The sequence below is a fragment of the Glycine soja genome, chromosome 7 (assembly GCF_004193775.1).
Source record: "Glycine soja cultivar W05 chromosome 7, ASM419377v2, whole genome shotgun sequence".
Taxonomy (NCBI): Eukaryota; Viridiplantae; Streptophyta; class Magnoliopsida; order Fabales; family Fabaceae; genus Glycine; species Glycine soja.
The window spans coordinates 38,970,224-38,994,395 of record NC_041008.1 but is presented as its reverse complement, the minus strand read 5'-3'; the positions used below and the strand labels follow the sequence as shown (position 1 = coordinate 38,994,395).

The window sequence follows — 24,172 nt, the reverse complement described above, 5'->3', positions numbered from 1 at the left end:
GATTAAAAGTTCTTCGTATATATCATATCTATAAATTTTGATACTATTAATCAAAATTATTTGATATCTTATTCATATATAAAAAAATTGATATAATATATGTTTAAAATAGAAAAAAATAAGAATATTTTAATTATTTTTTATATTGATTACTTTTCACAAATTGACACAAATGGTCGAAATAAAATATTTATTTCCTATTTGGATAAATTTTTTGATAAACTTTTAAATTATGTGCATTTTCCCTAGATTAAACATTTAATTCTACTTTTTATTTATATATATTTTTTATTTCAAGTATCTATTCTTAATTTAATTTAATCTAAATTTTAAATCTTCATACCTTGGTTTATTTTTATTTATACATATTTAAATTAAAAAAATATCCGTATAAAAAACGGAATAAGTGGCTAGTTTCTTTAATGAGACTGCACATACATACTTACGTGTATATAGAAACTTTTTCTTCCTTCATAATTTCTATGTAGTCTCCAGGAGGGGGTACCACGATAATGAACAAAATTTTCTGATTTACAATTTTCAGGAGTTCTCACTTCTCAGCTTAGAAGTTAAATGTCTCAGGAAACTCTCAGTATTTTGTTGTAGTAAACCCGATATTATGGAGGACAAGCACCATTAGAAGATCGATCAGATTACAGTGCCATTCATCTACGATATTAGTAGGGCAATTCTGCAATCTAAAAGAATAAAAACCACTTGATGGCAGGGAACAGAGGAATACTGAGACAGGCTCGTAAGGTATCAGAATAATGAGATGTCATCATGAAAGTAAAATAGGCCCATTCTCAGCTGCCGTTGAGGTTTTGCCATAATTATTATGATGCCTTGCCATCTGAATGTCACGTGAAAAATGGGTCCTTGCCTTCGCATATGGGGCTGCTCTTGCTGCAAGAGAAAACAAGCATAAATTCTCATTCTATGATTTCTTAATGCTTATTGCCTCACAAGGTCATCCGTGGAATATACTATATTATTAGGCATCATACAATGTTTTGTTATGATGGAAGTGAAAGTGGAACATACAATGTTTTGTTAGCGTAATTGTAATCCACAAATTATGAATATCCTTTACCTGCCATTTGCTGAGCTCGGAGGATATTCTGGCGCCTTTTCCACCAACAAAATGAACAGGTAATAAGAAGGAGAAATGTAAAAGAAGCCCCTAATCCAATGCCAATTTTACCACCGCCAGAAAGATGAGGTCCACATGTAGGTAATCCAGGTAAACCACACAGACCTGCATTGTCAGTAAAACTGCAAGCATCCACAAGTTAAACTTAGAAATAATTGTTACTTAGCAAGAACAAAGTGAACAAACATGTACATGTGGAATATCCTGTCGTTGCAATTACGCATTCTATAGTTTGTCTAGAGTTTAATGTTTGATTACTTACTTGAAGCTAGCTCTGTAGAGTAGTCTTCCTCCTACAGTTGATGGGACCCTTCCAGATAGGAGGTTGCTGTTAAGATTCCTGCATGAAGACATTGTGATACACATTTGTTGCCTTCATATGTGTTTTATGGGTTAGTTAAACACTGGAGAATCTTACAGTCTTTGTAATGATGTCAACTGTCCAAGGCTTTCTGGAATTGATCCACTGAATAAGTTGTAGGATAGGTCACTGCATGATTACATGGCACTCAGAAATGACAATAACGTGATAGCCAAAGCCAAGACAATTCATGGGACACGTTTCCCTCCTTTCATAATCTTAAAACAATGGAAACAATATCACATGGAAAAGAAAAAGAGGAAGAGATTACTTAACAGTACTTGCAGGCTAGTTATTGTACCAAGCAAGGATGGAATTGCTCCATGGATGTTGTTCTTACTCAAGTTTCTGCAATTCATAAGCTAATAAGCAAAAGGAATAACAATCTGACACCTTAATTGTTTTCTACAAGTCTGTCATACAACCTATATATCACTATAACTATCACATCATAGCATACAAATACCTAACCCAAGATTAATATAAAAATAGTTTCTCAATAACTTTCCACTACAGAATTATAACTGCCTAATTCAGACCTTGGCCTATCAAGTTCAGACATACTCTCAATTATTTGTCACTAGTTATTTGATTAAGGCCTTCATAAGCAGGTTTTATGACCACGAATACATGAAGCATAATACATACATGATACATCCATGCATTGACATAAATATTTATGCATACAACATGCATTTCCAAAATACTTAAAAATCTTTATGGAACTCACAGGATTTGTAGATTAAGTAGTCTGGATATGTCATCTGGCAAGAAACCTTTCAGACCTTGATTGTCAAGACCACTGTTCATCAACACATGAAGCACTCATTATCCCAGTTATAAAAACCAAGATATTGATATGGAATATTCAACACGATTAAATATTCAACAGTTCTCAACACAAACCACTAGGTCTTTGTACCATAGTGGAACCAATCTCTTATCTTAGTGCTGGGTGTAGTTCTACAATTTTTTAGGGTTAAAGCATACTTTTTGTCCCTATATGTGATACTCATTTTTAATTTGATATCTATATTATTACTGTGAAGTACAGCTAGGAGTCTAGGAGCCAAATTAAAAATAATTCTCATGTATAGGATCCAAAAATATAGCACTTCTATTTCTTACACTTATTTTCAGTTTAATCCTTATACTTCACTATGTTGTAACTCCAAACAAATGACGAGAATCAAATTTAAAAACTATTATATGTAGAGGGATTAAATTAAATTGAGAATTATTTTCATGTAGGGTCTAAATTAAAAATGTGTCATATATATGAACTAAAATTGTACTTTAACCTTTTAAAAAAATGAAACTGACCCAAAGGAATTTAAGAATGGAGAGGGTCAATTCAAGGGTTACTCCCTCAAATGAGAAACATAGTAAATATATATCACAAAACAAAGTAAAAATTTACACTTCCTGAATGCGTTAATAAGAAACATGTCTAGAAAAATATATATGTAAGTTGTCATTGTTCAGACATAAATGTATACAGACATAAATGTATACAGCCTAAACACAAAAATCTTCCCTTTTTCTCCCTAATAGAAGGTTATCTATTCCTTCCTCTAGAAGATCTGAAGCTGAAGAAATAAAAATATTCTTGGTTTTGGTATAACTAGAGAGAACAGATAGATAAAATGAAAGAGAATAAAAGAATTATTAAGACGTAAACAGCATTAGAGGCTACCAGTCTACCACACAATCGAATTTACAAAAAGAAAGAAAAGCTTTACATAAGGATAACAAGAAATTACAGTCCATCAATGATCCAGCTGCCACTACTTTTGTTTAATTGGCAATCCACTCCAAACCATGGATGTTGTTGAGGAACACAAGGATCACCATTCCACCCAAACCTGGGTGGAAGCCCCAATGCCTTCTTCAATGTTTGTAAAGCACTAACTAGAGTAAAAGACAATCATAAATTTGTAAAAGTTAACATGCATTCAAATTACCAAAAGCAGCATTTGCTACTATTGATAGTTCATGAATCAGAGAACAAATAAATGGAACAAGTCTTATAGAGCAAATGATCAATAAATATCATCTCTGATGCAGGTAAGGAAGAAGTCCAAAAGCATTCAATAAAGGAAAAACAAAAGGAGACAAAGGGATCTAACATGTTTGATTGGGCATAAATTCCATGGTCTACTTTTGACACGCAATAGACCCAAAAATTGATTAGAAATAAAAAAGAAGCCAGAAATCACATAACACAATATCACTAATACAGCTCCTAAGCACATTCACATAATGTTATTATCACTTGCATCCAATGACCCAACACAAATCTTGATTGTGGATATTTCAAAGTCATTCAAGTTCTCTACCAAATTCAATGTATGTTATCTTTAATAATGCAATAAATACCATACATCATTAGTAAGAACATTCTTGTTGAAAAAACTGTTAACAGTAGTAGGAATCAGCACACGTACCTTCCTCTGATATAGTTTTTGACTCGACCATTATAACCTCAAATATCTCAATGGCATTGATTATGGCGAGATTACCTTCCTTTGGTTTCAACGTTATTGTTAGAATCCTCCCATTAACAGTAACAGTGGTATTAAGCACAAGGGCAGTATAGATATCCCCACTTAATTCTACAATGTCAACATCTTTGAAAGCATGATCATCATTTATTATAATATTGAAGACTCTTTGCCCCGCAGCAGTCACTGAATTATCAATCTCTGCAAAATGTAACCAAACCGAATAGTTTCTGTTGGGATCCACCTCCAATGCGTAAGTTAAATCAGGTTCATTATTAGTACTAACAAGCGCGGACTGATAAAGGGTTTCTGGATAGAAGTTTGGTGGATGTGAAGCTTGTTTGATTCTTGTTTCAACTGATCTAGGTTGATCAGATTCATCGCCAAAAGTTTTAATCCGTTGCCAAAATCGGTCCCCTCCCCTGGAATCCCCTCCATAATCTACATCAAACTTTGACTGCCCAAAACCACAACTCAGTCTTTTAACTGTTCTAAGTATTATCCCTTGACTCCACCAGGGGCCAAAATAATAAGCCTTGTCATCAATTTGCTGAATCTCAATAGAAAGGATTGCTGGATCCCCATGACCAGTGCTGTGGAAACAGATTGATACTGAATCATTTGTAAGAAACACTAGCGCCTCAACAAATACTTGATCATTCTGCTTGTTCCAACCCGGTTTCAGAGAATATATTTGCGTGCCTTCAATAGAAATGTCAAATAGAGGCTCACTGGTATCTTTAGACCGACCAACAAGTCCAAAGAAGATCCTGATTGAGTAGTGACCCTTTGGCACTTTGTTAATGTTGTAGCAATTTTGTGGACCTTCAGACAAGGGGAAATAGCGAAGAGTGTTGAGTGGTGGGGTAATGAAACTTGGACGAGTTGCATTGGCAGCTATCCCTCCTGTAAACCCAAAATCTTCACGCCAAAGGGTGTTGGTTGGTTTTGTTTGAACATTTTGACGAGCCCCGCAGCTTATGTGCATAGCAAATGGGTCTGCAGTGATTTGAACCAAATCAAAAATAGGGAAAAACACAAAATATTCATACACAACGTTTGAAAATCACAATCCTCTGTAGTATGTGCAAGCTTGAAACTCCGATTCACCATGAAAACAGCTACAATCACTAGAAACTGCTTCTTCAGTTGTAAATCTCAAATATAAATTTGGTTCATTGCAAATAAATTGCAAAAATGAAATTCGATCACTTCTATTAAATGTTGATCAATTATATTTGAGTTCTGATTTTTTGACACTCATATATCTTATACACCTAGTTGACACCTTTATTTTCTCTTTATTTTTCTCTTCCTATCAAATTATATCACCTATCATACCTACACTTCTCTTCTCTCTCTTCTCTATTCTTATATGCAATGGTTTCTGCAACAAGTGTGCTCATTTAAAGCTTAACAGACAAACCATACCCAACAAATTCCAATATGGTAACAGTTATTACTCATCAGAATAATAGTGTTAACTGTTTAACAAACTTTCACTAACTGGAAATATTTCAGAGAAAATTGTGTTAAAAACTTAAAATTCCTATCTCTTTTTCATATCTGTTCAAAGATTAATACACAAAAATTAACAAACATTTCATGAATGTAAAATACTGTATTATTATAATTAGACTAAAATACTCTTATTTTATCATTTGTAATAAATTCCTATTGTAGCAATTATTAAATAAGAATATAAAATTTAAATTCGTAAAGCATAGTTTTGAAAAAAAATGGAAAAGCTAAAGCATCAAATTATAGAATTGAGGTCGTAATTTGTTTCAAGTTTCAACGTTTGGAAAAGCTTACAACTCTTAAGGTTCTCAAGATCAAAGCATTCAACGAGTGAGAAAACTCAACAATCCAAATTTGATGAAGAAAAATATTAAGTTCCACTTCAATGCGCATAACTGATAGAGAAAATAGAAAAAAAACGAGCGAGTTGAAGCTCACCTTGCCGTGCTGCACATGAAACACAAGCAAAGCGGAGCATAATCCATAGCTGAAGAAATCGAAGAAGCATTGCGGTGCATTCACCTTCCTCGCTTTTTTCTATCTCTCTCTAAAACTTCTTCTTCTTCTTTGTCTCTTTCTCTCTCTCTCATTCACCGTGTCCCCATTTTTGTTGAGTGCTTTTTTCTAGAGAGAGAAAGAGGAGAGAGAGAGAGCGTGTGGGGTTGGGTGCGCGCACTTTTGCACACCACGCTTGGAAAATCTTCTTCGTTCAAGTTTACTGGCGCCAAGGAAAGCATGGGAACACGCAGTTGTGTCGCTGCTGCTGAGCCTCATCATAACCGATGCAGCTTCAATCGGACGGTGCAGATCTTTCCTATGTGCCAACTCATCACCCGTATCTATATTATAGTCTTATTTATTTATGTTTAGGTAAATTAGGTGTACTAAATGAATGTGACGTGGAAATAATTACTTAATGGGATTCATTGAGTTAATGAAAAAGTCAATGAAAATTTAAAGATTTCTATGAACGAAGATAAATGCTCTCATAAAATATTATTTACTTTGGCTCATTCTCGTTATAATCATTGTAAGAGAAAAAAATTTGTTTCAAAATAATTGTTATTTTAATTTTTTTAATATAATGTAATTATTTTTTTATTTATATTATTTATAATATTAATGATAGATAAAAATATCTATAAATAAATTAAAAATGATATAAGATTTTTTTTACTGTATAAAAAAAATTTAGAATTCTTATTAAATTGGGACGTATAAATTCAAAGTAGAGTTACTTCTGTTTTTATTAGTATTGTGTCTGGCTTTATTTTTTGGTTAAGAGATTAATTAATTGCAGTTGATGATGCTACTACTTTTAGATCAGACGGTGCAGAATGGTCATCGATGGGTTCAATGAGCTTTTTGACTTTTGACCCACACTGGGTGGTGGTGGGGAGGGATTAGTGCGCAATCACCGGAGGACATACCGGATTTTCTTTTCATCTCTCTTGTGTATTTCAAAAATAGTAATACATCAAATTACAATTAACTAAGGTTATTAAATTTAAGTTAAATCTCTGTAATTTTTATTTTTTTAATAAGCATTCTTGTACTTTTTAAAACTAATATGACTAAATATCCGTTATTTTGACAAGAGTTATCATTTTTTCTCTCAATTTTCTGTTTTTTTATTTCACCACCGCAACATCTTTTTTTTTTTTGTTGCTATATCCACTCCTTTATTATTTAAGTACACTCTTTTGTCCTTTTTTATTTAAAGTTAAATTACTTAAATAACTTTTTCTTTTCAAACCTTCTTCTCGCACTTGCACACTCCCCTTTTCAGCATAACACACTCCCTCTTTCATAGTATCAACACATTCCCTCTCTCTTTACATTGCTTCCCATCCTTCACTCCATTTATCCCCTTTAATCTCTTCCCCCAAGCTCCCTTTGTTCCTTCTTTGTTTGGTCTCTTGCTTCGTGTTAGGGTTTATTCATCCTGCAAACTCCAATAATGCAATATGTTTGTGCAATCAACTACTTTCCTTCCATGTTTTATTTTTATTCCCTCACACAACATCATTAATGCCTATTTTATATATGCAATAACATATGATCGATATCAATTATATGTTTTATCCATTTCAATTGTTATACTACTGTACATGCTTTTTTCTTTACATGGGTTTTTTTTCTTAAAATTTTGGAAAGTACTTTTCAAAACACAAGATAACATACCAAAAAGTGTTTTTCAAAATGTAAAAAAAAAAATGTTCTAGGAAGTACTTTTTAGAATACATTTTATTTTTTAACATTTCATAAAATACTTTTCAAAATGTTTACAAACTGTTTCAAAAAGTACACTCTAAAATGTTAAAAACAGAAAATTATTCTTGAACATTTTGATCTAATGGTTATGTATAAATGTTATGAGTGTAAAGGGTATATAAGATAATCAAAATTAGAATAAGAAAAGATAAATGATAGTGTACTTAGCTAAAAGGGAGTTATATCAAAAGCCTCTCTTGTTTTTTTGGCAACCGGCGATAGTACAGAATATAAGTTCACATTGAGATCCCCGCCCTGGGAGGTTGGGTGATCAAAATCTTGTGTCGAAAATCAACAATGAGTTTTTATGAGCTAATGTCTTTATATTACTATATGGATATTTTATCAATCTTAACACAAGTATATGACTACTCCTTTAGAATTTAATAAAACTATATAGTACTTCCACATGTATTCTTTCTTAGAGCAATTATGTTCAAAACATTATAAAAAAATTAAACATAAACAGTTCTTTTAACTTTTAACAATGATTCAAATAAGAAAAAAAAATATTCAAGCATTAATTCATCATGTGAGAGTTTCTATTGCCAAACTAACCATCTTGATACTAATATAGTCTACTCTTGCACCATAATGAGATATTGTTTTTTTAAAAAAATTACCATAATAATACTTCAAAGCACGATTTTGTTTTTAAAAAAATTATTACACTATATGCACATACAATTTTAATTTTTTAATTTTTTTATTAAAATTTGAAATCGTATACTACACATACAATTTTAATATTTTTTTAATATTTTGGAAATTATATTTTACCATACGATTTCAACATGTTTTTTTAATTATTTTATAAATTGTATTTTAACATACAATTTCATTAGAAAAAAAACTAAAATTGTATTTTAAAATATGATTTCAGTTTTTAGAAAAAAAATTTAAACAAATGGAAAGTAAAATCATGCTTTGATATACGATTTCTTCATTATGAAATCATATATCAAAGTATGATTTACCCTTTTTTAGTAATTTTTAAAAAAATATTCATCATGATAAATTTTTTAAAAAATTACCCATTTCCATAATTAACCCCATATAGTCATATGAATGGAGGAAAAAAATAGAACTTTACACAAATAATTATATGCATTTTCCACTATATATTGTTGTCGCCAATACTTCATGCATTACTACAAAAAAGTCTCAAATATAATTTTTTTAATACTTTTCACGACGATTTTCAACGTCTTTGAATCCATCATCGTGGAAAGTGAACATTTTCACGACGATTTTTAAACCGTTTTAAAATCTCAATTTTTACATCGATTTTTTTAGAAACTATTTTAGAATGTATTTTTTTTGTTTAAAAAATGTGAGGATTTAAAGATAATTTTTCTAAAAATTGTATTAGAAAGTATAAATTCTAAGACTTTTTTTTTTAAAAAACCGTCTTAGAATGTATACTTTCTAAAACGATTTTTTAGAAACCGATGTTGCTTTTTAATGTTTATTTTGTTTTACAACAAACTCAACCTACAATTTCAAAAACCAGATCCAAACAAATTGTAATAATTTATGCTCAAATAATTATCAATAAATTATTAAGTGATTATAATTATATAAGTAGTTGTCAGATTGACCTCACAATAGTGAAATTTTTTGTTAGTGTTAGAATTGAGTGGTCAAAGGTTCAATCAGTGTTACTTACCTTGAGGTTGCAAATGAAGACCCTTTGATCAATCCTTCAGCATTGCATCATTACTTTTCTTTGCAAGTTTGGTCTCTACAGAGCAAAAAAGATACCAAAGGGTTCATTCAGTTCAATTTATAACCATCCATCAACAAGTAAAACATTGGGCTTCCAGTTAACATGTTAGCATGAATACGGATAAGCAGACACGAACCCACTCCAATCATACTATTGCAATACGGATAAGCCAGTTCATATTGATGAACAATGCAACATACTTTAAAAGTAATTATACTTGTTACATAGTTCAAGTTATGACTTATGGCGCATTTACCTTCTTTCCTAGTGAGAAAGGTCTTGGCAACCACTTCCCCTAAGTTCTTTTTGTCTCCTCCTTAATCATGTGTGTGTCATATGGATTAATCATAGGAGCCAACATTGTTGCACCTGCACCTCTAGTTGTGCTCCTCATAAAGATTGTACTCAATAAGATTTTCTTATAGTTAAAATTTCTAACTTATATTTTACCTACTAGTCTCAATGAAAGAAAAGAGTTTGGATCAACAAGTGAAAATCTACACTTATCGCTAAAACAAAAACTAAAAAAAAAAGTCAATACCATCAGGAAAAAGATAATTTGTAAGCAATAGCAAAACTTGCTCCAAAGTAATAATAGTAATAATAAGTAACACTCATTCTATTATTAGATGAAATTTATTAAAAAAAACTATAAAATCATCATCGAGGTCAAATAATAAAGAGTGAAAAACCTGCATAATTACTATGATTTCTAATAAATTTGAGCTAAACATTTTTACTTGCGAGTGCGAGAATGAAAATGAAGAAGACAACGGTATCACAATCATCGGGGAGCAAGTCGTTGAGAAACCTCGGTCGCTTCAAAACCTTGGAACAAGGTCCATTGAATTTCCTAACCACATACGAATCCTCATTCATCAAGTTCTGTCGTAGAACGTCCTTGAAGCCTGTCCCCAACTCCCCCAATGTCTATGAAAGAAAAGTAACAAAATAGAGGGTTCTTACCTCTATGACGATGATGACACACGATGGCAACACAACATGGCACAAGAGACACTTTCGACAGCCAGTGAGTGAGGGCACAAGTTGAGTGAGGGAGGGAGGGCATGGGGGTGAGTGAGTGAGTAAGTATATATTTTTTTATCTATATTGTACAAATATATACTATATATGATTGTATATTTTATGTAAATTTATAAAATCTTCTATCGTGCACAATACAATATAAAATCCTCTATCGCGCACGATACAATATTTATATCAACGGCGTGAAATGTTACATTCAACGATAGTTATATAATTAACCGTCATTGAACACAAAATTTTATGATGATTAATTTTAAAATCATCATCGTTAAACTCTTTCTATTTATAAAATTACTATCGCCTTATATTTTAAGAGGGTTTTTAAAAATCATCGTCCTTTTGGTGTAGTAGAATACAATTTTTTAGTAATGATGAGTCATCAACAATCAGGATTTCTAATGCACTACTTCGATCTGCTTGGAGCGAGTTATGGTTTAACACTGATTTGCCGGTGTTAACACCAAATTGGCTATAGGCCCAAATTTCGATCAAACAGGCTTGAGCCAGTTCTTATAACTAACACTGGGTAAAAAAGACTTAAAGAACATTGATATGGTTTTTGAGGTGCTTCTCGGTAGAACTTCCTGTGGATAAGTTAGCGTTGAATCAAACTCTACATAGTGGTACATTATTATGTTATGTTTAGTGCAGTGATAAGCGTTTGAAAAATGATGTGGATATGAAAACAAGTAATCGATGAATGTAATAATATGGTTGTTGATCATGCATGAGTTTGCTGTTTCGATGGTATGGTAGTTAAAGGACACACGTAAATATGGTGGTTAGTCTAAGTGGGACCTCATACCTGGTGTGACAAGGACATGTATTCTTTTCTTAATGAATTCTCTAAAAACATGTAAACCTTAATGAAACATATTTAAATGTATTTTCTTTTATTCATTAATTATATATGACATGAAGTATTTTATTCTTCAATTTTTTTGTTTAAATTCAAGTATTAATTCTTACAATCTAGTTCTTCGGTCAATTTATTTTTTAATTGTTACTGTTTAGCAATTAGAAAGTTATTAAGACCTGCCAAGAAAACGTGTTTGGCAAAATTATGATTTGCTGACTGGCACATATGCAGAGCCTACAAGAACTTTCTATTTACCAAAAAAACTACTACTAGTAAGTAGTAAGTACTACCTAATGCACTAAATATATCAAAGACCTAAAGATGGTAAAATATTTTTTATGCATATTCTACTACCACCGCGACTTCAATAAATGATCTTTATTTCCCTCAACCAATTTAAAGTGAAAATTGCTAACTTAAAGGCCTTTTTACGTACTCTTCCATAATAATCCAAACAACTTTTGCAGCACAGAAATGAAAAACTTGTGAGTGAAACCCTTCCTCACCCATCACGTGAGAGCTATTAATAGTCTCATCTAATTTCACTTGACTAAAAATATGCCTCCATTCAGTGCCACACCACACCGCTCCCCATTCACTCCATTCACGTTTCAATGAGTTTGTGTTGCTCTCTCCGTTCTATACTAAAGAAATCTCAAAACCCCATTTTCAGAAATCATGCAGAAGCATACACATAAGCACTTCTTCTCATCATCCTTTTCTTATCAGAACTACTCACACATTGATGAAGGACATGCCCTTCTTTTTCCTCAAGAACTCCTTAGGAGCCAAGATGAAGAAAGGCATCAAAACCTTCTGCAACAACAACGGTTCAACCTCCACTCTCAACCAACAAAATAGCCACAACAACAACAACTACAGTGATTTCACAAGCAAGGTAAGCTCATCAAACTCACCAACCCTAGAGGATCTAATACTACAACTAGAGTTGGAGGAAGAAATGGCTAGAAAATCCAAACTTAATAGTGAGTATAGTGGAATAATGAGGGGTAGGATGTCATGTGTGAACAACTCTGACATACTGAGATCTGCAAGGAATGCATTGAATCAGTATCCACGGTTTTCGCTCGATGGAAGGGACGCCATGTACCGGTCTTCTTTTGGGAACATAGAGGGAATAAGAAGAAGATCAGTTTGTAGTGAGACAAGTTTTGATTTAGATAATAATCATAAGGGTGTGTGTTGTTTGCCTCCAACACTGGCTGGGGAGAGTGTGGTGTGGCGAAAACCCGGTGTTGTGGCGAAGTTGATGGGTTTAGAAGCCATGCCGGTGCCCATAGGTAGCAGCAGAAGATCCTGTGACAATAATAAAGAGAAGTTAAGTGCTGTTGTTAGAAGGCAGAATCTAATAAGGAGGAGATTTGAGAGGCATGACTTGGAGAGAAAGCTACTAACAATGGAGATGCAACATCAGAGTTATGGTTATCATACTAATAATAATAATAATAACATTAGAAGACACAACAAGAATAACGGTTGTTGCTCTAAAAATGGGAATTGTGTTATGAAACCGGTTGCTCTAGAGGCTCTGGCTGGGGGACCTGGAAGGAGATCATATGCTTAATTAGGCCTATAATTATATAATAATACCTAATTACTCTAAACAAACCTTTTCTAATCTACTAATTAAGGTTTTTCTTTTATGCTATTTGTTAGTTATGCAAATCCAAGTACAATGCTTAGTAAGGCTAATAATGACACAAGTCTGGTTTGTTTTGTTGAATTTACCCCTTCAATCTTTCTCTTGCTGTATGTACATACACACGGAATAATAACATCCTAGCTTGTTCTTTCTGACTATGTATGTAAAACATAAATTTATTTATGTGAGGCGCAGTTCATGAAAGAGATTAGCTATGTCATCTTGTCTGATGTCCAAGATAGATTATATGTATTTGATACGAATTACCATTGATTGACATTGGTATTTAACGTTTCTTAATTATTAAATGGAATCGTATTGAACTAAGGAACTTAGTGCATAAAGAAAATATGCCTAGTGTTCTTGGTATAGATATTGCCATCACATGCGCATGACACAATTAATGGCAGAACCGAACAGCATTACCGCTTATTCGTACACGGATTTCCTGTTCTACGCTTTTAGGTAGTAAGTTAATTTTGTGCACTACTTTTTAAGATTCAACTATGGTAAAATCTCAAGCTCGTCCTCAATTTTTTTGAGAAGAAATAGCGAAAGCAAGAATTAATTCTTTGCGACTCGACAAAAAAAAAAATGCTCGGTACCATGTCAGGAATTAATTCTTTTGAAAATTTAAGCAATTACATAAAATTCTAAGCAACCAAACCGAGTCTAGTGGAAAAGGTTCATTTTTCACAATGTAACTAACCTAAGGTTTAAATTCTTTTGAAAAATATATTCATATTTAACGTTCTACCATACTTCAAACATGATTATGTCCCATAAAGGATGTATGTACATAAAAAAATTAGATTAATAATTTTAACACTATTTTTTGCCTTTTCTCCCCCCTGCAAAATGCAATGCAAAGCAACTAGAAAGATGAAACTTTGTATTCATCTGTCCCCTGGCTTTGTCTCTCTCGGGAAGAACCAGGGGCTTAATTAGCAGGTTCTTTTTTCTTCTTAACTGTTTTTTTAATATAAAGATTAACTGTTGTTAACTAACGTTGGTTGGATATTTATGAAATATTGAAGTTTTCATACTACTTTAATAGAGAATAGAAAATAGAAGAGTTAGAAAAAAATAATCTACTTGTCATTAAATTACTGGGACCACATCAAGATTAGAAGGATATCAATCATTTCTACTTTGATACTTGTAGTACTGAAGGAATCATAAACGCAGCTGATTTTTTTTTATAATAAAAATGAGTAATTTTGCAAAACTATTTACTACAATATGGATATTTTAAAAAATTATTTACATGTAGGAGTGAGTTTTATCAAACTAGAATTTAGGAGTTGTCGCTTTGAATGAAGTCTTGTGTTTTTCGTTTGTTTGTCTTGTAGTAGAAGACATACTATTTTAATTAACACCTTCTTTTCAGGTGTTTTGTCAGTGTAAGAGACAACACCCTATGTGTAACTAACAGGAGACATCACTCCGGTATGCAAAATACTAGGAATGGAGTGTACCAAGATAGCACACGTTTCTTGTTGCATGTCAAACAAAAAACATAAGGTCATTTATGGTGATGTCTCATGCATCATACGTGGCAAAAATAGGATAGATAAATAGTTTTATAGAACACCCACTTTGATAATTAATTTTGTGAAATAACCCATTTTGATAAAAAAAAAAAAGGTTTATAAAGCTCTATAAGGCCTCAACAAAAATAGCTCCATAAGAAACATTTATGATGTTTGATTATTATTTTTACTATTAGCATCAAACTGAGACCAAATTGATCAATTTTATGTGCTTGTTTTGTTTGGTCATGATCAAGAGAACATCAATTACTTTTGTCTTGATTATTTTAAATATATATATTGAAATATTGAAAATATAAATTAACTTTTGGAAGGAAAAAGTATATTAAGGTAATGTTTACGCGCAGAAAATTTATTTTATATAATAATATTAGATGTTTTGAAACTATAAACTCATTAGTTTATTTAAATTTTTTTATCCATATTATAAATGCTTAGGCCCTTTAGCGTGCGTATCCAAAAGGAAGCTTGCTGGTATATTTAAAAAAATATATACTTGTATAAAATGATTTTTCAAATACTTTCATGTCAAATAAGTTTTTTTTTTTAAAAAAAAACTTAACCTTTTAAGTAATAATTATATCACTGTAAAAAAGTAGTATTTATGTCAAATAAATATGCGAAACATTTTTTAAAAATATGTGAGGTTTTTTTTTTTTGAAAAAACGTAACCTAATCTGATCTATTTCTGCAGTTGAGTAAGAGAGTCTAAATTAATTATATCTCCAGTTCTCCACACCCCGGTCCATTTGATCCTCCTTCAAAATTTGTTAACCAAATCGGCAAGTTGTACTAGTCGGCTAAACTAGTTAAATGTCTGATTTAATGGCTTTTAATCAAATATCTAAATACGAATTTAACCTTTAGGTGCAAACAAACCATAGTCCATTACTTGAATAGCCTCTTGTTTCAGTTCTAAAGTATTAATTTGACTTAATTAAATTTTAATATATTTATTATGATCAGTTGACGATTTTGATATTTTAATGACTTTTGGTTTGATGGTCCTTTTCTTAATAGATTTTGCTTTTTCCTGGTACATGAGCAACAGTATTTAACAATAGTGACGTGTCTTGGTTCTCATTGGACCGCTTCGTCTATTTCCAACCCTTTTGAAAATATGCACATTAATTTAATACAGTGATCGAAATAAGCATATACGTACGAAATTGATTTGGATATTTTTCAAAGCTCACCAAAGATCACATAGTAGGGCCTGTAGCTCTTCATGGAGGTAAAAACTTGCAACAAGAAAATTGTTCTAACACCTTTTACTAATCACATTAATGCAGGCCCTGGATCTGACCCACAAGTAAATTAATAATGAGGCAAGTCCTTGTGTTCAACTTTCATAAAAAGGAAGATTAAGTAAACTGGAATAGAGAGCAAATTATATTATCAAGCAAACACACCATCCTCGAGGGAATATACATAGTTTGGGATGCATCATGCAACCATTTTTAATAAGGGACATAGTCACAACAAACACAAAATTATAAGATATTGTCGTTCATGTCACATATATAAACTAATTGAGGTTTGGAAATGACATGAAGAATTTAAGCTCTAAGTTAATATCCACACCACTGTAGTAATATCCACCAGTACGTATGCAGACTCCTGCGTGTATCAATGGGCCAAATGGTTATGAAAATCCCACAGGGATGATGATAATTGATAAATTAACTTCAGACAACACAAACTCTTAATAGGCAGCTTATATTCAAGCCATTTAAAAAAAAATCACATACTTTCATTATTTATATTTCTTTTACAAATTTAATATATAGATTAATTTGATTTTACTTCCTGAAGAATTCTCCTTAAAATATATTCTTACCTACATAAAAGACAAGATAAAATGTCAAGTCAGCCGAAAACTATTCATTTAAAGAAATAGTGGCCGCAACTGGTTTAATTTGATATGTTTAAAAGATTCTTCAAAATATATTATCATAAATATGATTAAAAAAATTTCACTCTATAAGAATATTGAATTCCTAATCCTTCTCATAAAAATATTTGTTCAGAAACATGCATGATTAGAACAATATTATTTTACTATAATATATGTTAAGAGAATTTATACCAAGCATAAATTCTTCCCCACTCAAGATTCTTAAAATAACTCTTCTACCAAACATCAGAAGGAATTTTTCTCTGAATTAAATTTTGCATAACTAATCACATGCACATAAGATAAAATAAAAATTATTTTCCAATAAATTAAAATTGCACCAAGTAACTAAAATTGAAAATCGTATATATGGATACTTTTTGTACCACTCATCATCATCCATTTAAATTTAATATTATATTAACAATAATTAATCCACATTAATTTATATAATTTAAGATTTTTTCTCATAAAAACATTCTTTCACCTATATATATACGTTTTCGACCTAGATAATCAATTTGACCACAACATAAATTTAAATCAATGGGTACACGTCAAGGAAACAAACTTCCCGCTCAATCTCATACCGCAGAAGATAGCATTTCAGCTGAATCACTCTCTTTTGCATGCCTAGTTTCTATTCAGGACCAGAATCCAAAGCCCCCTATCCCTAACCACACCACACACTACTACAAGGTAAGCAACCGAGACTTAGATTTTGAATTTTCCACCATACAAGAAGACCTAAATTCTGGTGCCAATCCATTCAAGATTGCACCTGCTGATGTGCTCATTTCCAATGGAAAAATCAAACCATTTCAACCAAATCGACCTATCATCACAGATCACCCCATTTCCTTAAGATCATTACTTGCAATTGATCATGTCAACAGCAAGATGTCAAGTGTGCAAGCTAGGAAATATGATGAGCAACGTGTCAAAGCAAGAAATCATAAAAGCAAGGAAAGGAGTGTGATCACAAAAACATGGTTTGGCCACAAAGTGTTTAGGTCTTTTCTTTCACCATGCAGGAAATGCCAAGCTACTCAGCCAGGCGTCATTAAAGGACAAAGTGTGAAATGAGAAAAGCTCAACATACGTGCTCACATGAAGCAAAAAATGCCATGGGGTGTTTTTGCATTTCAAAGCAGTAAAGATTAAGACATTAATGTTGTTCTTTGGATGTTAGTGTTACTGTAGGTTCTCGGTTTTTATGAGTTCGATTTTAATGTAATGAATGTCAAGTATTTTTATATTGAGACACAACACGATCAAAGATTGCTGACTATTTTTGGTGTGTTTGATTTGTCGATGAATCACAACCAACATTAATGTTGTGTGAGAGATAAGTTCATGTTTAATAATCATTGAAAATTGGAAATCAAAGGAAAAAAACACACACTTTGGCTTGCTACCATCTTCTTTATCTTTAATGCATGCCTCAAATTAAGATAAAGCACATCAAGATATCTATATTTAATTTATATAATACTTTACATTCATAAATGTCTTATATGTTTAGATATAAATGTCTTGCTAAAATAACGAAAACACTGGCACATGTCGAATGCTTCTGCGCTACGCACTAGAAGAAGTTGAATATGTATTTCTCACTTTCAGAAGGTTACAAAGATACTACATCATATCAAAAGTTACAGTTGGATGTCTTAATTTGTATCAAGTATGGGAGATAGAATCCACGTAATACTAAAAATTCTTCTACCATACACCACAAGAATTTTTAACATTTAATTTGCTAAGAATTTTAGCTACTAATAAATTTAATTAGTTGTTAATTTTAAACTAATTAACTTTGTATTAACTACTAATATTATTTTCCTGATTAAAATTAAATATTAATTTATTCAATATTAAACTTTACCAAATTAATTAACACGCATCTCTACTCAACAATACTCTCATTCTCGCATTTTCCACATTAATGATTTAATTTCTTGCACATTCTCCAAACAATATTAAACAACTCATGGTAGACTATTCTAGGGTATTTACAATTCTAAGCTACCAAAAAGAACTTAAGATTTATTTCTAAATTTCTCTAAAAAGAAATTAGCCCACTGAACTCGAATTTCTTCCAAGCGACTATCGGGCGGTTGTGTGGCATCCTCTAATATCTACAACATAAAATAACATAACTTTAGATCATAAAGAATAAAAACAAATAATTAATGTAACTTGTTAAAATAAAAAATTATATTACTTTTAATTATATCACAAGCTTGTTAAAGAAACTAATAAAATATTCTTCTGAGGATTCTAGGATTGTAAACTACTTACCTTGGGTAGGATCCAATGAAGGTTCCTTGATTTTGTCGTGGACCTATCACCCATCACATTATTTATGGATAAAGCACGGATTAAAAGAAACATTAATATAAATTACAAGATTAAAACTTAACAATATAAAAAAAGTAGAAAGCAAATTCATGTGTTACAAATTAAAGCTTACCCTTGTATTATGCCTTCCAATTCAGCGTCAGGCTTCTTGTGCAAAGAACATAATCATACGGCAACATTTTTCGTAGGACAAAGAATCAGGAGCTGCCAATGAGAACTGCATTATATTGGGGAACAATTAGTGACAATGCATACATAATTTAACTGTAGTTGTTAATTTGTACTTACTCATGTATGTAAGGAGCTAGGTAAAACCGCTTTTTTGATGATTGTATCCATCCATGAATGTTGTTCTGAGCCTCAACTCTTTTATTCCCCGTCTTTTGTATGTTTTGAGGTTCAAGGAATCCATATAGCTAGGTCACCATGCCCCAACTGTTGACGTATTTTATCCATATACCTATAATGTAAAAATAAATATTAAATATTGTAAATAAATGATAGTAAATTAGCTAATGAACCGCTGATTAAAAAAAATAGCTAATGAACCTAGAATAAGCATGTACTTACAACATCCACAAGTGTATAACTGCAATATTAAGCATCGCACGGTGTTGTACTATTTCATATATATCTTGGACTGCAATGTACAATGTAAAATTATTCACGACGAAGACACTTGCATCACAATCCACATGGAATGTCTGGTCCTTAAGTACTAAGGACTTTGACGCATCAACCAAGTTAATAATGGGATCACTTTTGGGTTTCGACCTATTGATAGGTGGAAACCGTTTCTTTCGTCCCTCAGTATCCTAAACAATAATCACAATTTAATATTAGTTCACACTAATATTGTACGTATATTAGTAAATTCAATTATTAATAAAGAGAAACATAAGTCAAGGAAATACCATGGATGAAACAATAGTGTCAGATTCATGTGAAAATTGTGTTTCTCATTTTCCATCGTGTTTTGGTCTGGTTTCTGCCTTCCCATCACCAGAAGACAAGTCCTTTCCCACATCATTATCATTCATGCCACATCAAATAAAGATGATACCAAGATAAACTATATAAGTAAAGAGTAATCTTCACCTTACAAGTCGGTCTTTGTAGGGTTAAGTTAAACTCATAAAAAACTCACCTTCTGACATGGTCTGTTGAAAGTCCTACATGACAGAAGAGTCATGAAATAAAAATGAGGGATAGAAGGGTGTGTTGAATCCCACAAGACGGAGGAGCCATGAAGTAATTATCTTTATTCGATGTGGGACTTCAACATGTTTCATTTTTTCTCATGAGTCTTCTGTCATATAGAATATATGGTGTGGGTTAGAGCAAGAAATATGAATATACACTTTTTTCACACCTTTTCTCTTTTTTCCTTTTGGAGTCAGAGTTATATCTGAGAAGTGATAGCATGGTGACCACTAAGAAAAGTCCTGAATTTAATGACCACCACTAACCATACGCATTCGGTGTATGAAAGATAAGCAAGTTAAATATTGAATCTCAATTCTCGTTCATTTTTGCATCATCTCCAAACACTACATTATTATTATAACGTGGTATCGCATCACTTTTAGAATTTGCTCCTTAGTTTTTTTAAAATATTATTGCATAATATATAATATAACTAATATTTGGCACAATAACTATTTATGCTAAAAAAAATAGTTTTTCGATTTTGCTTTTTGAATTTTTTTTTTCATAATATAAAAAAAAATTATCAAAATATACAACTCCCCTATTATTTATTCCAATATACAACTTTACTATTCATAGTGTAAATTCAGGTTATACCCAAATTTACAATGTGATTTTAAAAAAACTTGTAATTTGGTGTTGAGAATTCGGGTCCCCGAAACCCGAATCCTCAAAATGGTTTTTCATTTTTTATTTTAATTTTTTTTAATATATATATATATATATATATATATATAAAGGAAAATAATAAAATTGGAGAAAAATATAGTATAATTTTTTAGTTATGATATAGGTAGTTTTAAGTTAAATTTATGTGTCGTTGACAGTTTTTTTGTTATGTATGTTAATTAAAAAATGAGAAAATTAGTTAGAATTATTAAAATAAATTAAAAAACATAATGAATAAATAATTGATCTTTCTTATATAATAGAGATAAAATTAAAAAGTACGGTGACTAAGATGATAGACAAGAATAATAAAACATATTAAAAAATATAATTGTAACACAAATATGACAAAACTAATGATAATCTGAAAGATGTTGTGCAGGAAACATGTCTTCTTCCATTTCGGTTACTGGTTTGTTCAAAATAAATAAAATTTCTATTAGACAAAGTCGTTTCCAATAGTTGGATTCTACTAACACCTTTAACACGTCTTAGTCATTTTTCAATTTTATTATTTCATATTCAATTAAATTTTAAGAATATTTAGCATGGTCTGGTTGTCGAAAGAAGAACAATCTTCTAACCACCTGTGATTCGTGAATACAAAGTCCCATTAGCAGGCATGCATCATCTTGATTATTGACCACCTTACGAAGGGCCACAATTGCGTGTCAATCCAGCCATGAGGAAAAATAAAAAAGATTGACCAAAATCTACAAGAATACGAATCAATATGGATGAGAGAGAAAGAGGTCAATCAAAACGGTATTTAATCTGCGGGCTAATTGGTCATTCGAAAAATAGTTCCCCTGTCCTCAAAGTTCAAGTCAAACAAATTAATTTTTTTTATTATCAATGTATTTCATTTCACATCATTCATAAATTAATAAAGTTCACTAGCTAAAACTCACCTTAAAGGTAAAGTAATTTCAATTTTTTTATTAGAAAATCAGCTATTGATATTAGGTGTATATACACAATATATAATGGATATATTACTTAATTCATCCTCTCATGCTAATGGAGCCAAAACCTTACTTAATTTTTAATTGAAGGGTGAGGATATTAGCTTGGGATTGCAGTTGCAAAATCATAAAGTCATAGTTTCCCAAATCACTCAGAAACTTGGAGGCCCTGACCAAGCACAACACTACTAAATAAGTGCTTATATTATGTGAATATAGGCAGCAATGACTACTTAAACAACTACTTCTTACCGGAGCATCACCCATCAAGTCGAACGTATTCTCCTGAACAGTATGATGTGGCCCTTGTCCAAGAATATGCAAGGAATTTAAAGGTATTATTTTTCTTCAAATTCTAGAAAAAGGTAATATCAGAAACAAGTTTTAGTATAAAATACACTAAAATTTGTCTCTTAAAAAAAGGATCAGCGGTAGTATAACATTTATAATATATATGATGCACCAAATTAATGGTTAGTTATCTACTTTTGTTGTTTCTATGTGCAGGATTTGCACGCACTTGGGACAAGGAGGTTTGCCTTGATAGGCCTGGGACTTATAGGCTGCGTTCCACATGAAATCTCTATTCATGGGAAAAATGGGTCAATATGTGTTGACGAGGAAAATAGAGCAGCACTCATTTTTAATGACAAGCATAAACCAGTAGTTGGTCGTTTCAATAAAGAATTACCTGATGCCAAATTTATCTTCATTAGCAGTGCCGTGGTCTCATTACGAGACTCACAAGATTTCAATACCTCAAAGTTACTAGGTAACAATTATTTTTTCTTCTTCTTTTCATAGCCAAAATTATAGTAGTACTAAGATTCAATTGATGTATATACCAGCAAGTATGGATTTTGTACAATTTTCTGTGCCTGTATATTCAAACTCTTATTCATCTAAAATGGTTTTGACGTATTTGTTATTTCCTCGTAGCAGAAAGCTTGTAACATGCATATATAATGTATCTTTGTACTTTCCACAAAAGATTGGCTAAATTGAATTTGTATAATTGAAACTATGAGCAAAAGGATGCACATGCATCACTTCAATTTTTACTATTATGTTAATACAATTATGATCATATGGTTTTAAAAAACTGAAGTAATAGATATGTTGTTTATTAAATATATTAACTTTCGTTGGTGGCCCCATGTAGGAATTTCAGAAGTTGCTGTGTGCTGCAAAGTGGGGCCGAATGGGCAGTGTATCCCTAATGAGAAGCCATGCAAGAACAAAAACCTACACGTATTTTTTGATGCATTTCATCCAACTGAGATGACCAACCAGCTCAGTGCAAGAAGTGCGTATAATGCTCCCATTCCAACTCTCGCACCCAATGGATAGATATCAGTCATCTTGTTAAGTTAAAATGAAGATGGAAACTCTTACAAGCGTCTTTATTTACATATGTATCTGATTTTTGCCAGAACTTATAATAATCATATTGTAGCCGAAGGAGATTAATTGCAATCAATTATTGGAATTTCATTTGCAATATTACAGTGTTATATATATCTATTTCATGACATACGTATCGGTGTACTTTTGTTCCTGCAGATCAGTAACTTCTTTATGATATTGTCATTGGATATATGAAGTTCACATGCATTTCGAAAGCTTTTGTGACTCCTCACAAAAGCTACAGCTGTTGCCCTAGCCTTTCGTTTCCTATCTAGTGCTTTTGTTTGACGTCGAAGAGTTTGCATGTGCAGCAAAGTATACAAACCATTTTAATTGTTAATATTACAAGGCAATGTGAATATTGCAGACAAAAAATAACAGTAAATGATTATCATTCTTGATTTAATTAAACTGATAGAACTATATATTCACACCATTACAAAAAATTCTATCCAATATACGAAAACATCTAACTCTTTTGAACATTGAACCTCTTGCACCTGGTGCCCACTAGGCACAATTATAAATACATGGAGAAGAATTATGTTGTATGATTTTTTTTTTTGATGAATTATGTCATGACTTTCTGCTCATTTTTTAAAGCTCCTTACCAAATCTAACAATATTTGAGGCAAAATCGACAACCTTCCCTATAGAAACTTCAAACATAATATGTTGAGCTGTTGGAGATGCAACTAGCATAAAATACTTCATTATAGCATTTAGCAATAATTCACACACACACACACACAAAAAAAAAAAATCATTTAGCAATAATAGAAGCTCTTTGTAGACATCTAAATTAACATGAAGAAAAATGTATCAAAAGTGATGGATTTTCTCATTGTATAAGCGACAACTAGTAAGCTTAATTCCCATGCATTTCTCAAGTATTTTAAAATTAGATAAAATTTAAATATATATTACCACTGCAAAGACATTCTAAGATAATTTCTAAAAATTGTCATAATTTTGTTGTCATAAAATGTAATTTTTTTAG

General features: G+C 31.6%; 2 protein-coding genes and 1 pseudogene across 2 annotated transcripts; 2 read left to right on the top strand and 1 right to left on the bottom strand.

The window, feature by feature from the left end:
• Window positions 1-391: 391 nt before the first annotated feature.
• LOC114419568 (receptor-like protein 4) lies at window positions 392-6,225 on the bottom strand. The gene is made up of 9 exons (XM_028385281.1): window positions 5,978-6,225; window positions 3,962-5,017; window positions 3,278-3,425; window positions 2,245-2,316; window positions 1,791-1,862; window positions 1,572-1,643; window positions 1,416-1,493; window positions 1,094-1,275; window positions 392-906 (listed from the first exon to the last, which is right to left on the bottom strand). Exons 1-9 carry the CDS (start codon window positions 6,045-6,047, stop codon window positions 782-784), a joined length of 1,875 nt encoding a protein of 624 aa, XP_028241082.1. The 5' UTR covers window positions 6,048-6,225; the 3' UTR covers window positions 392-781.
• Window positions 6,226-11,912: 5,687 nt separating this feature from the next.
• LOC114419567 lies at window positions 11,913-13,315 on the top strand. The gene has a single exon (XM_028385280.1). The coding sequence runs from the start codon at window positions 12,194-12,196 to the stop codon at window positions 13,031-13,033; it is 840 nt and encodes a 279-aa protein (XP_028241081.1). The 5' UTR covers window positions 11,913-12,193; the 3' UTR covers window positions 13,034-13,315.
• Window positions 13,316-21,849: 8,534 nt separating this feature from the next.
• Window positions 21,850-23,144, top strand: LOC114420669 (annotated as a pseudogene).
• Window positions 23,145-24,172: the final 1,028 nt, after the last annotated feature.

What these genes read in the sequence shown, in the direction of transcription:
- LOC114419567 (XM_028385280.1), top strand. Translation starts at nt 12,194, where the DNA reads ATGAAGGACATGCCCTTCTTTTTCCTCAAGAACTCCTTAGGAGCCAAG.
- LOC114419568 (XM_028385281.1), bottom strand. Translation starts at nt 6,047, where the DNA reads ATGCTTCTTCGATTTCTTCAGCTATGGATTATGCTCCGCTTTGCTTGT. An exon ending in AAAAACTATATCAGAGGAAG is followed by an intron (nt 3,426 to 3,961) that starts GTACGTGTGCTG and finishes CTTTTACTCTAG; the next exon opens with TTAGTGCTTTACAAACATTG. An exon ending in TTGACATCATTACAAAGACT is followed by an intron (nt 1,494 to 1,571) that starts GTAAGATTCTCC and finishes GTCTTCATGCAG; the next exon opens with GAATCTTAACAGCAACCTCC.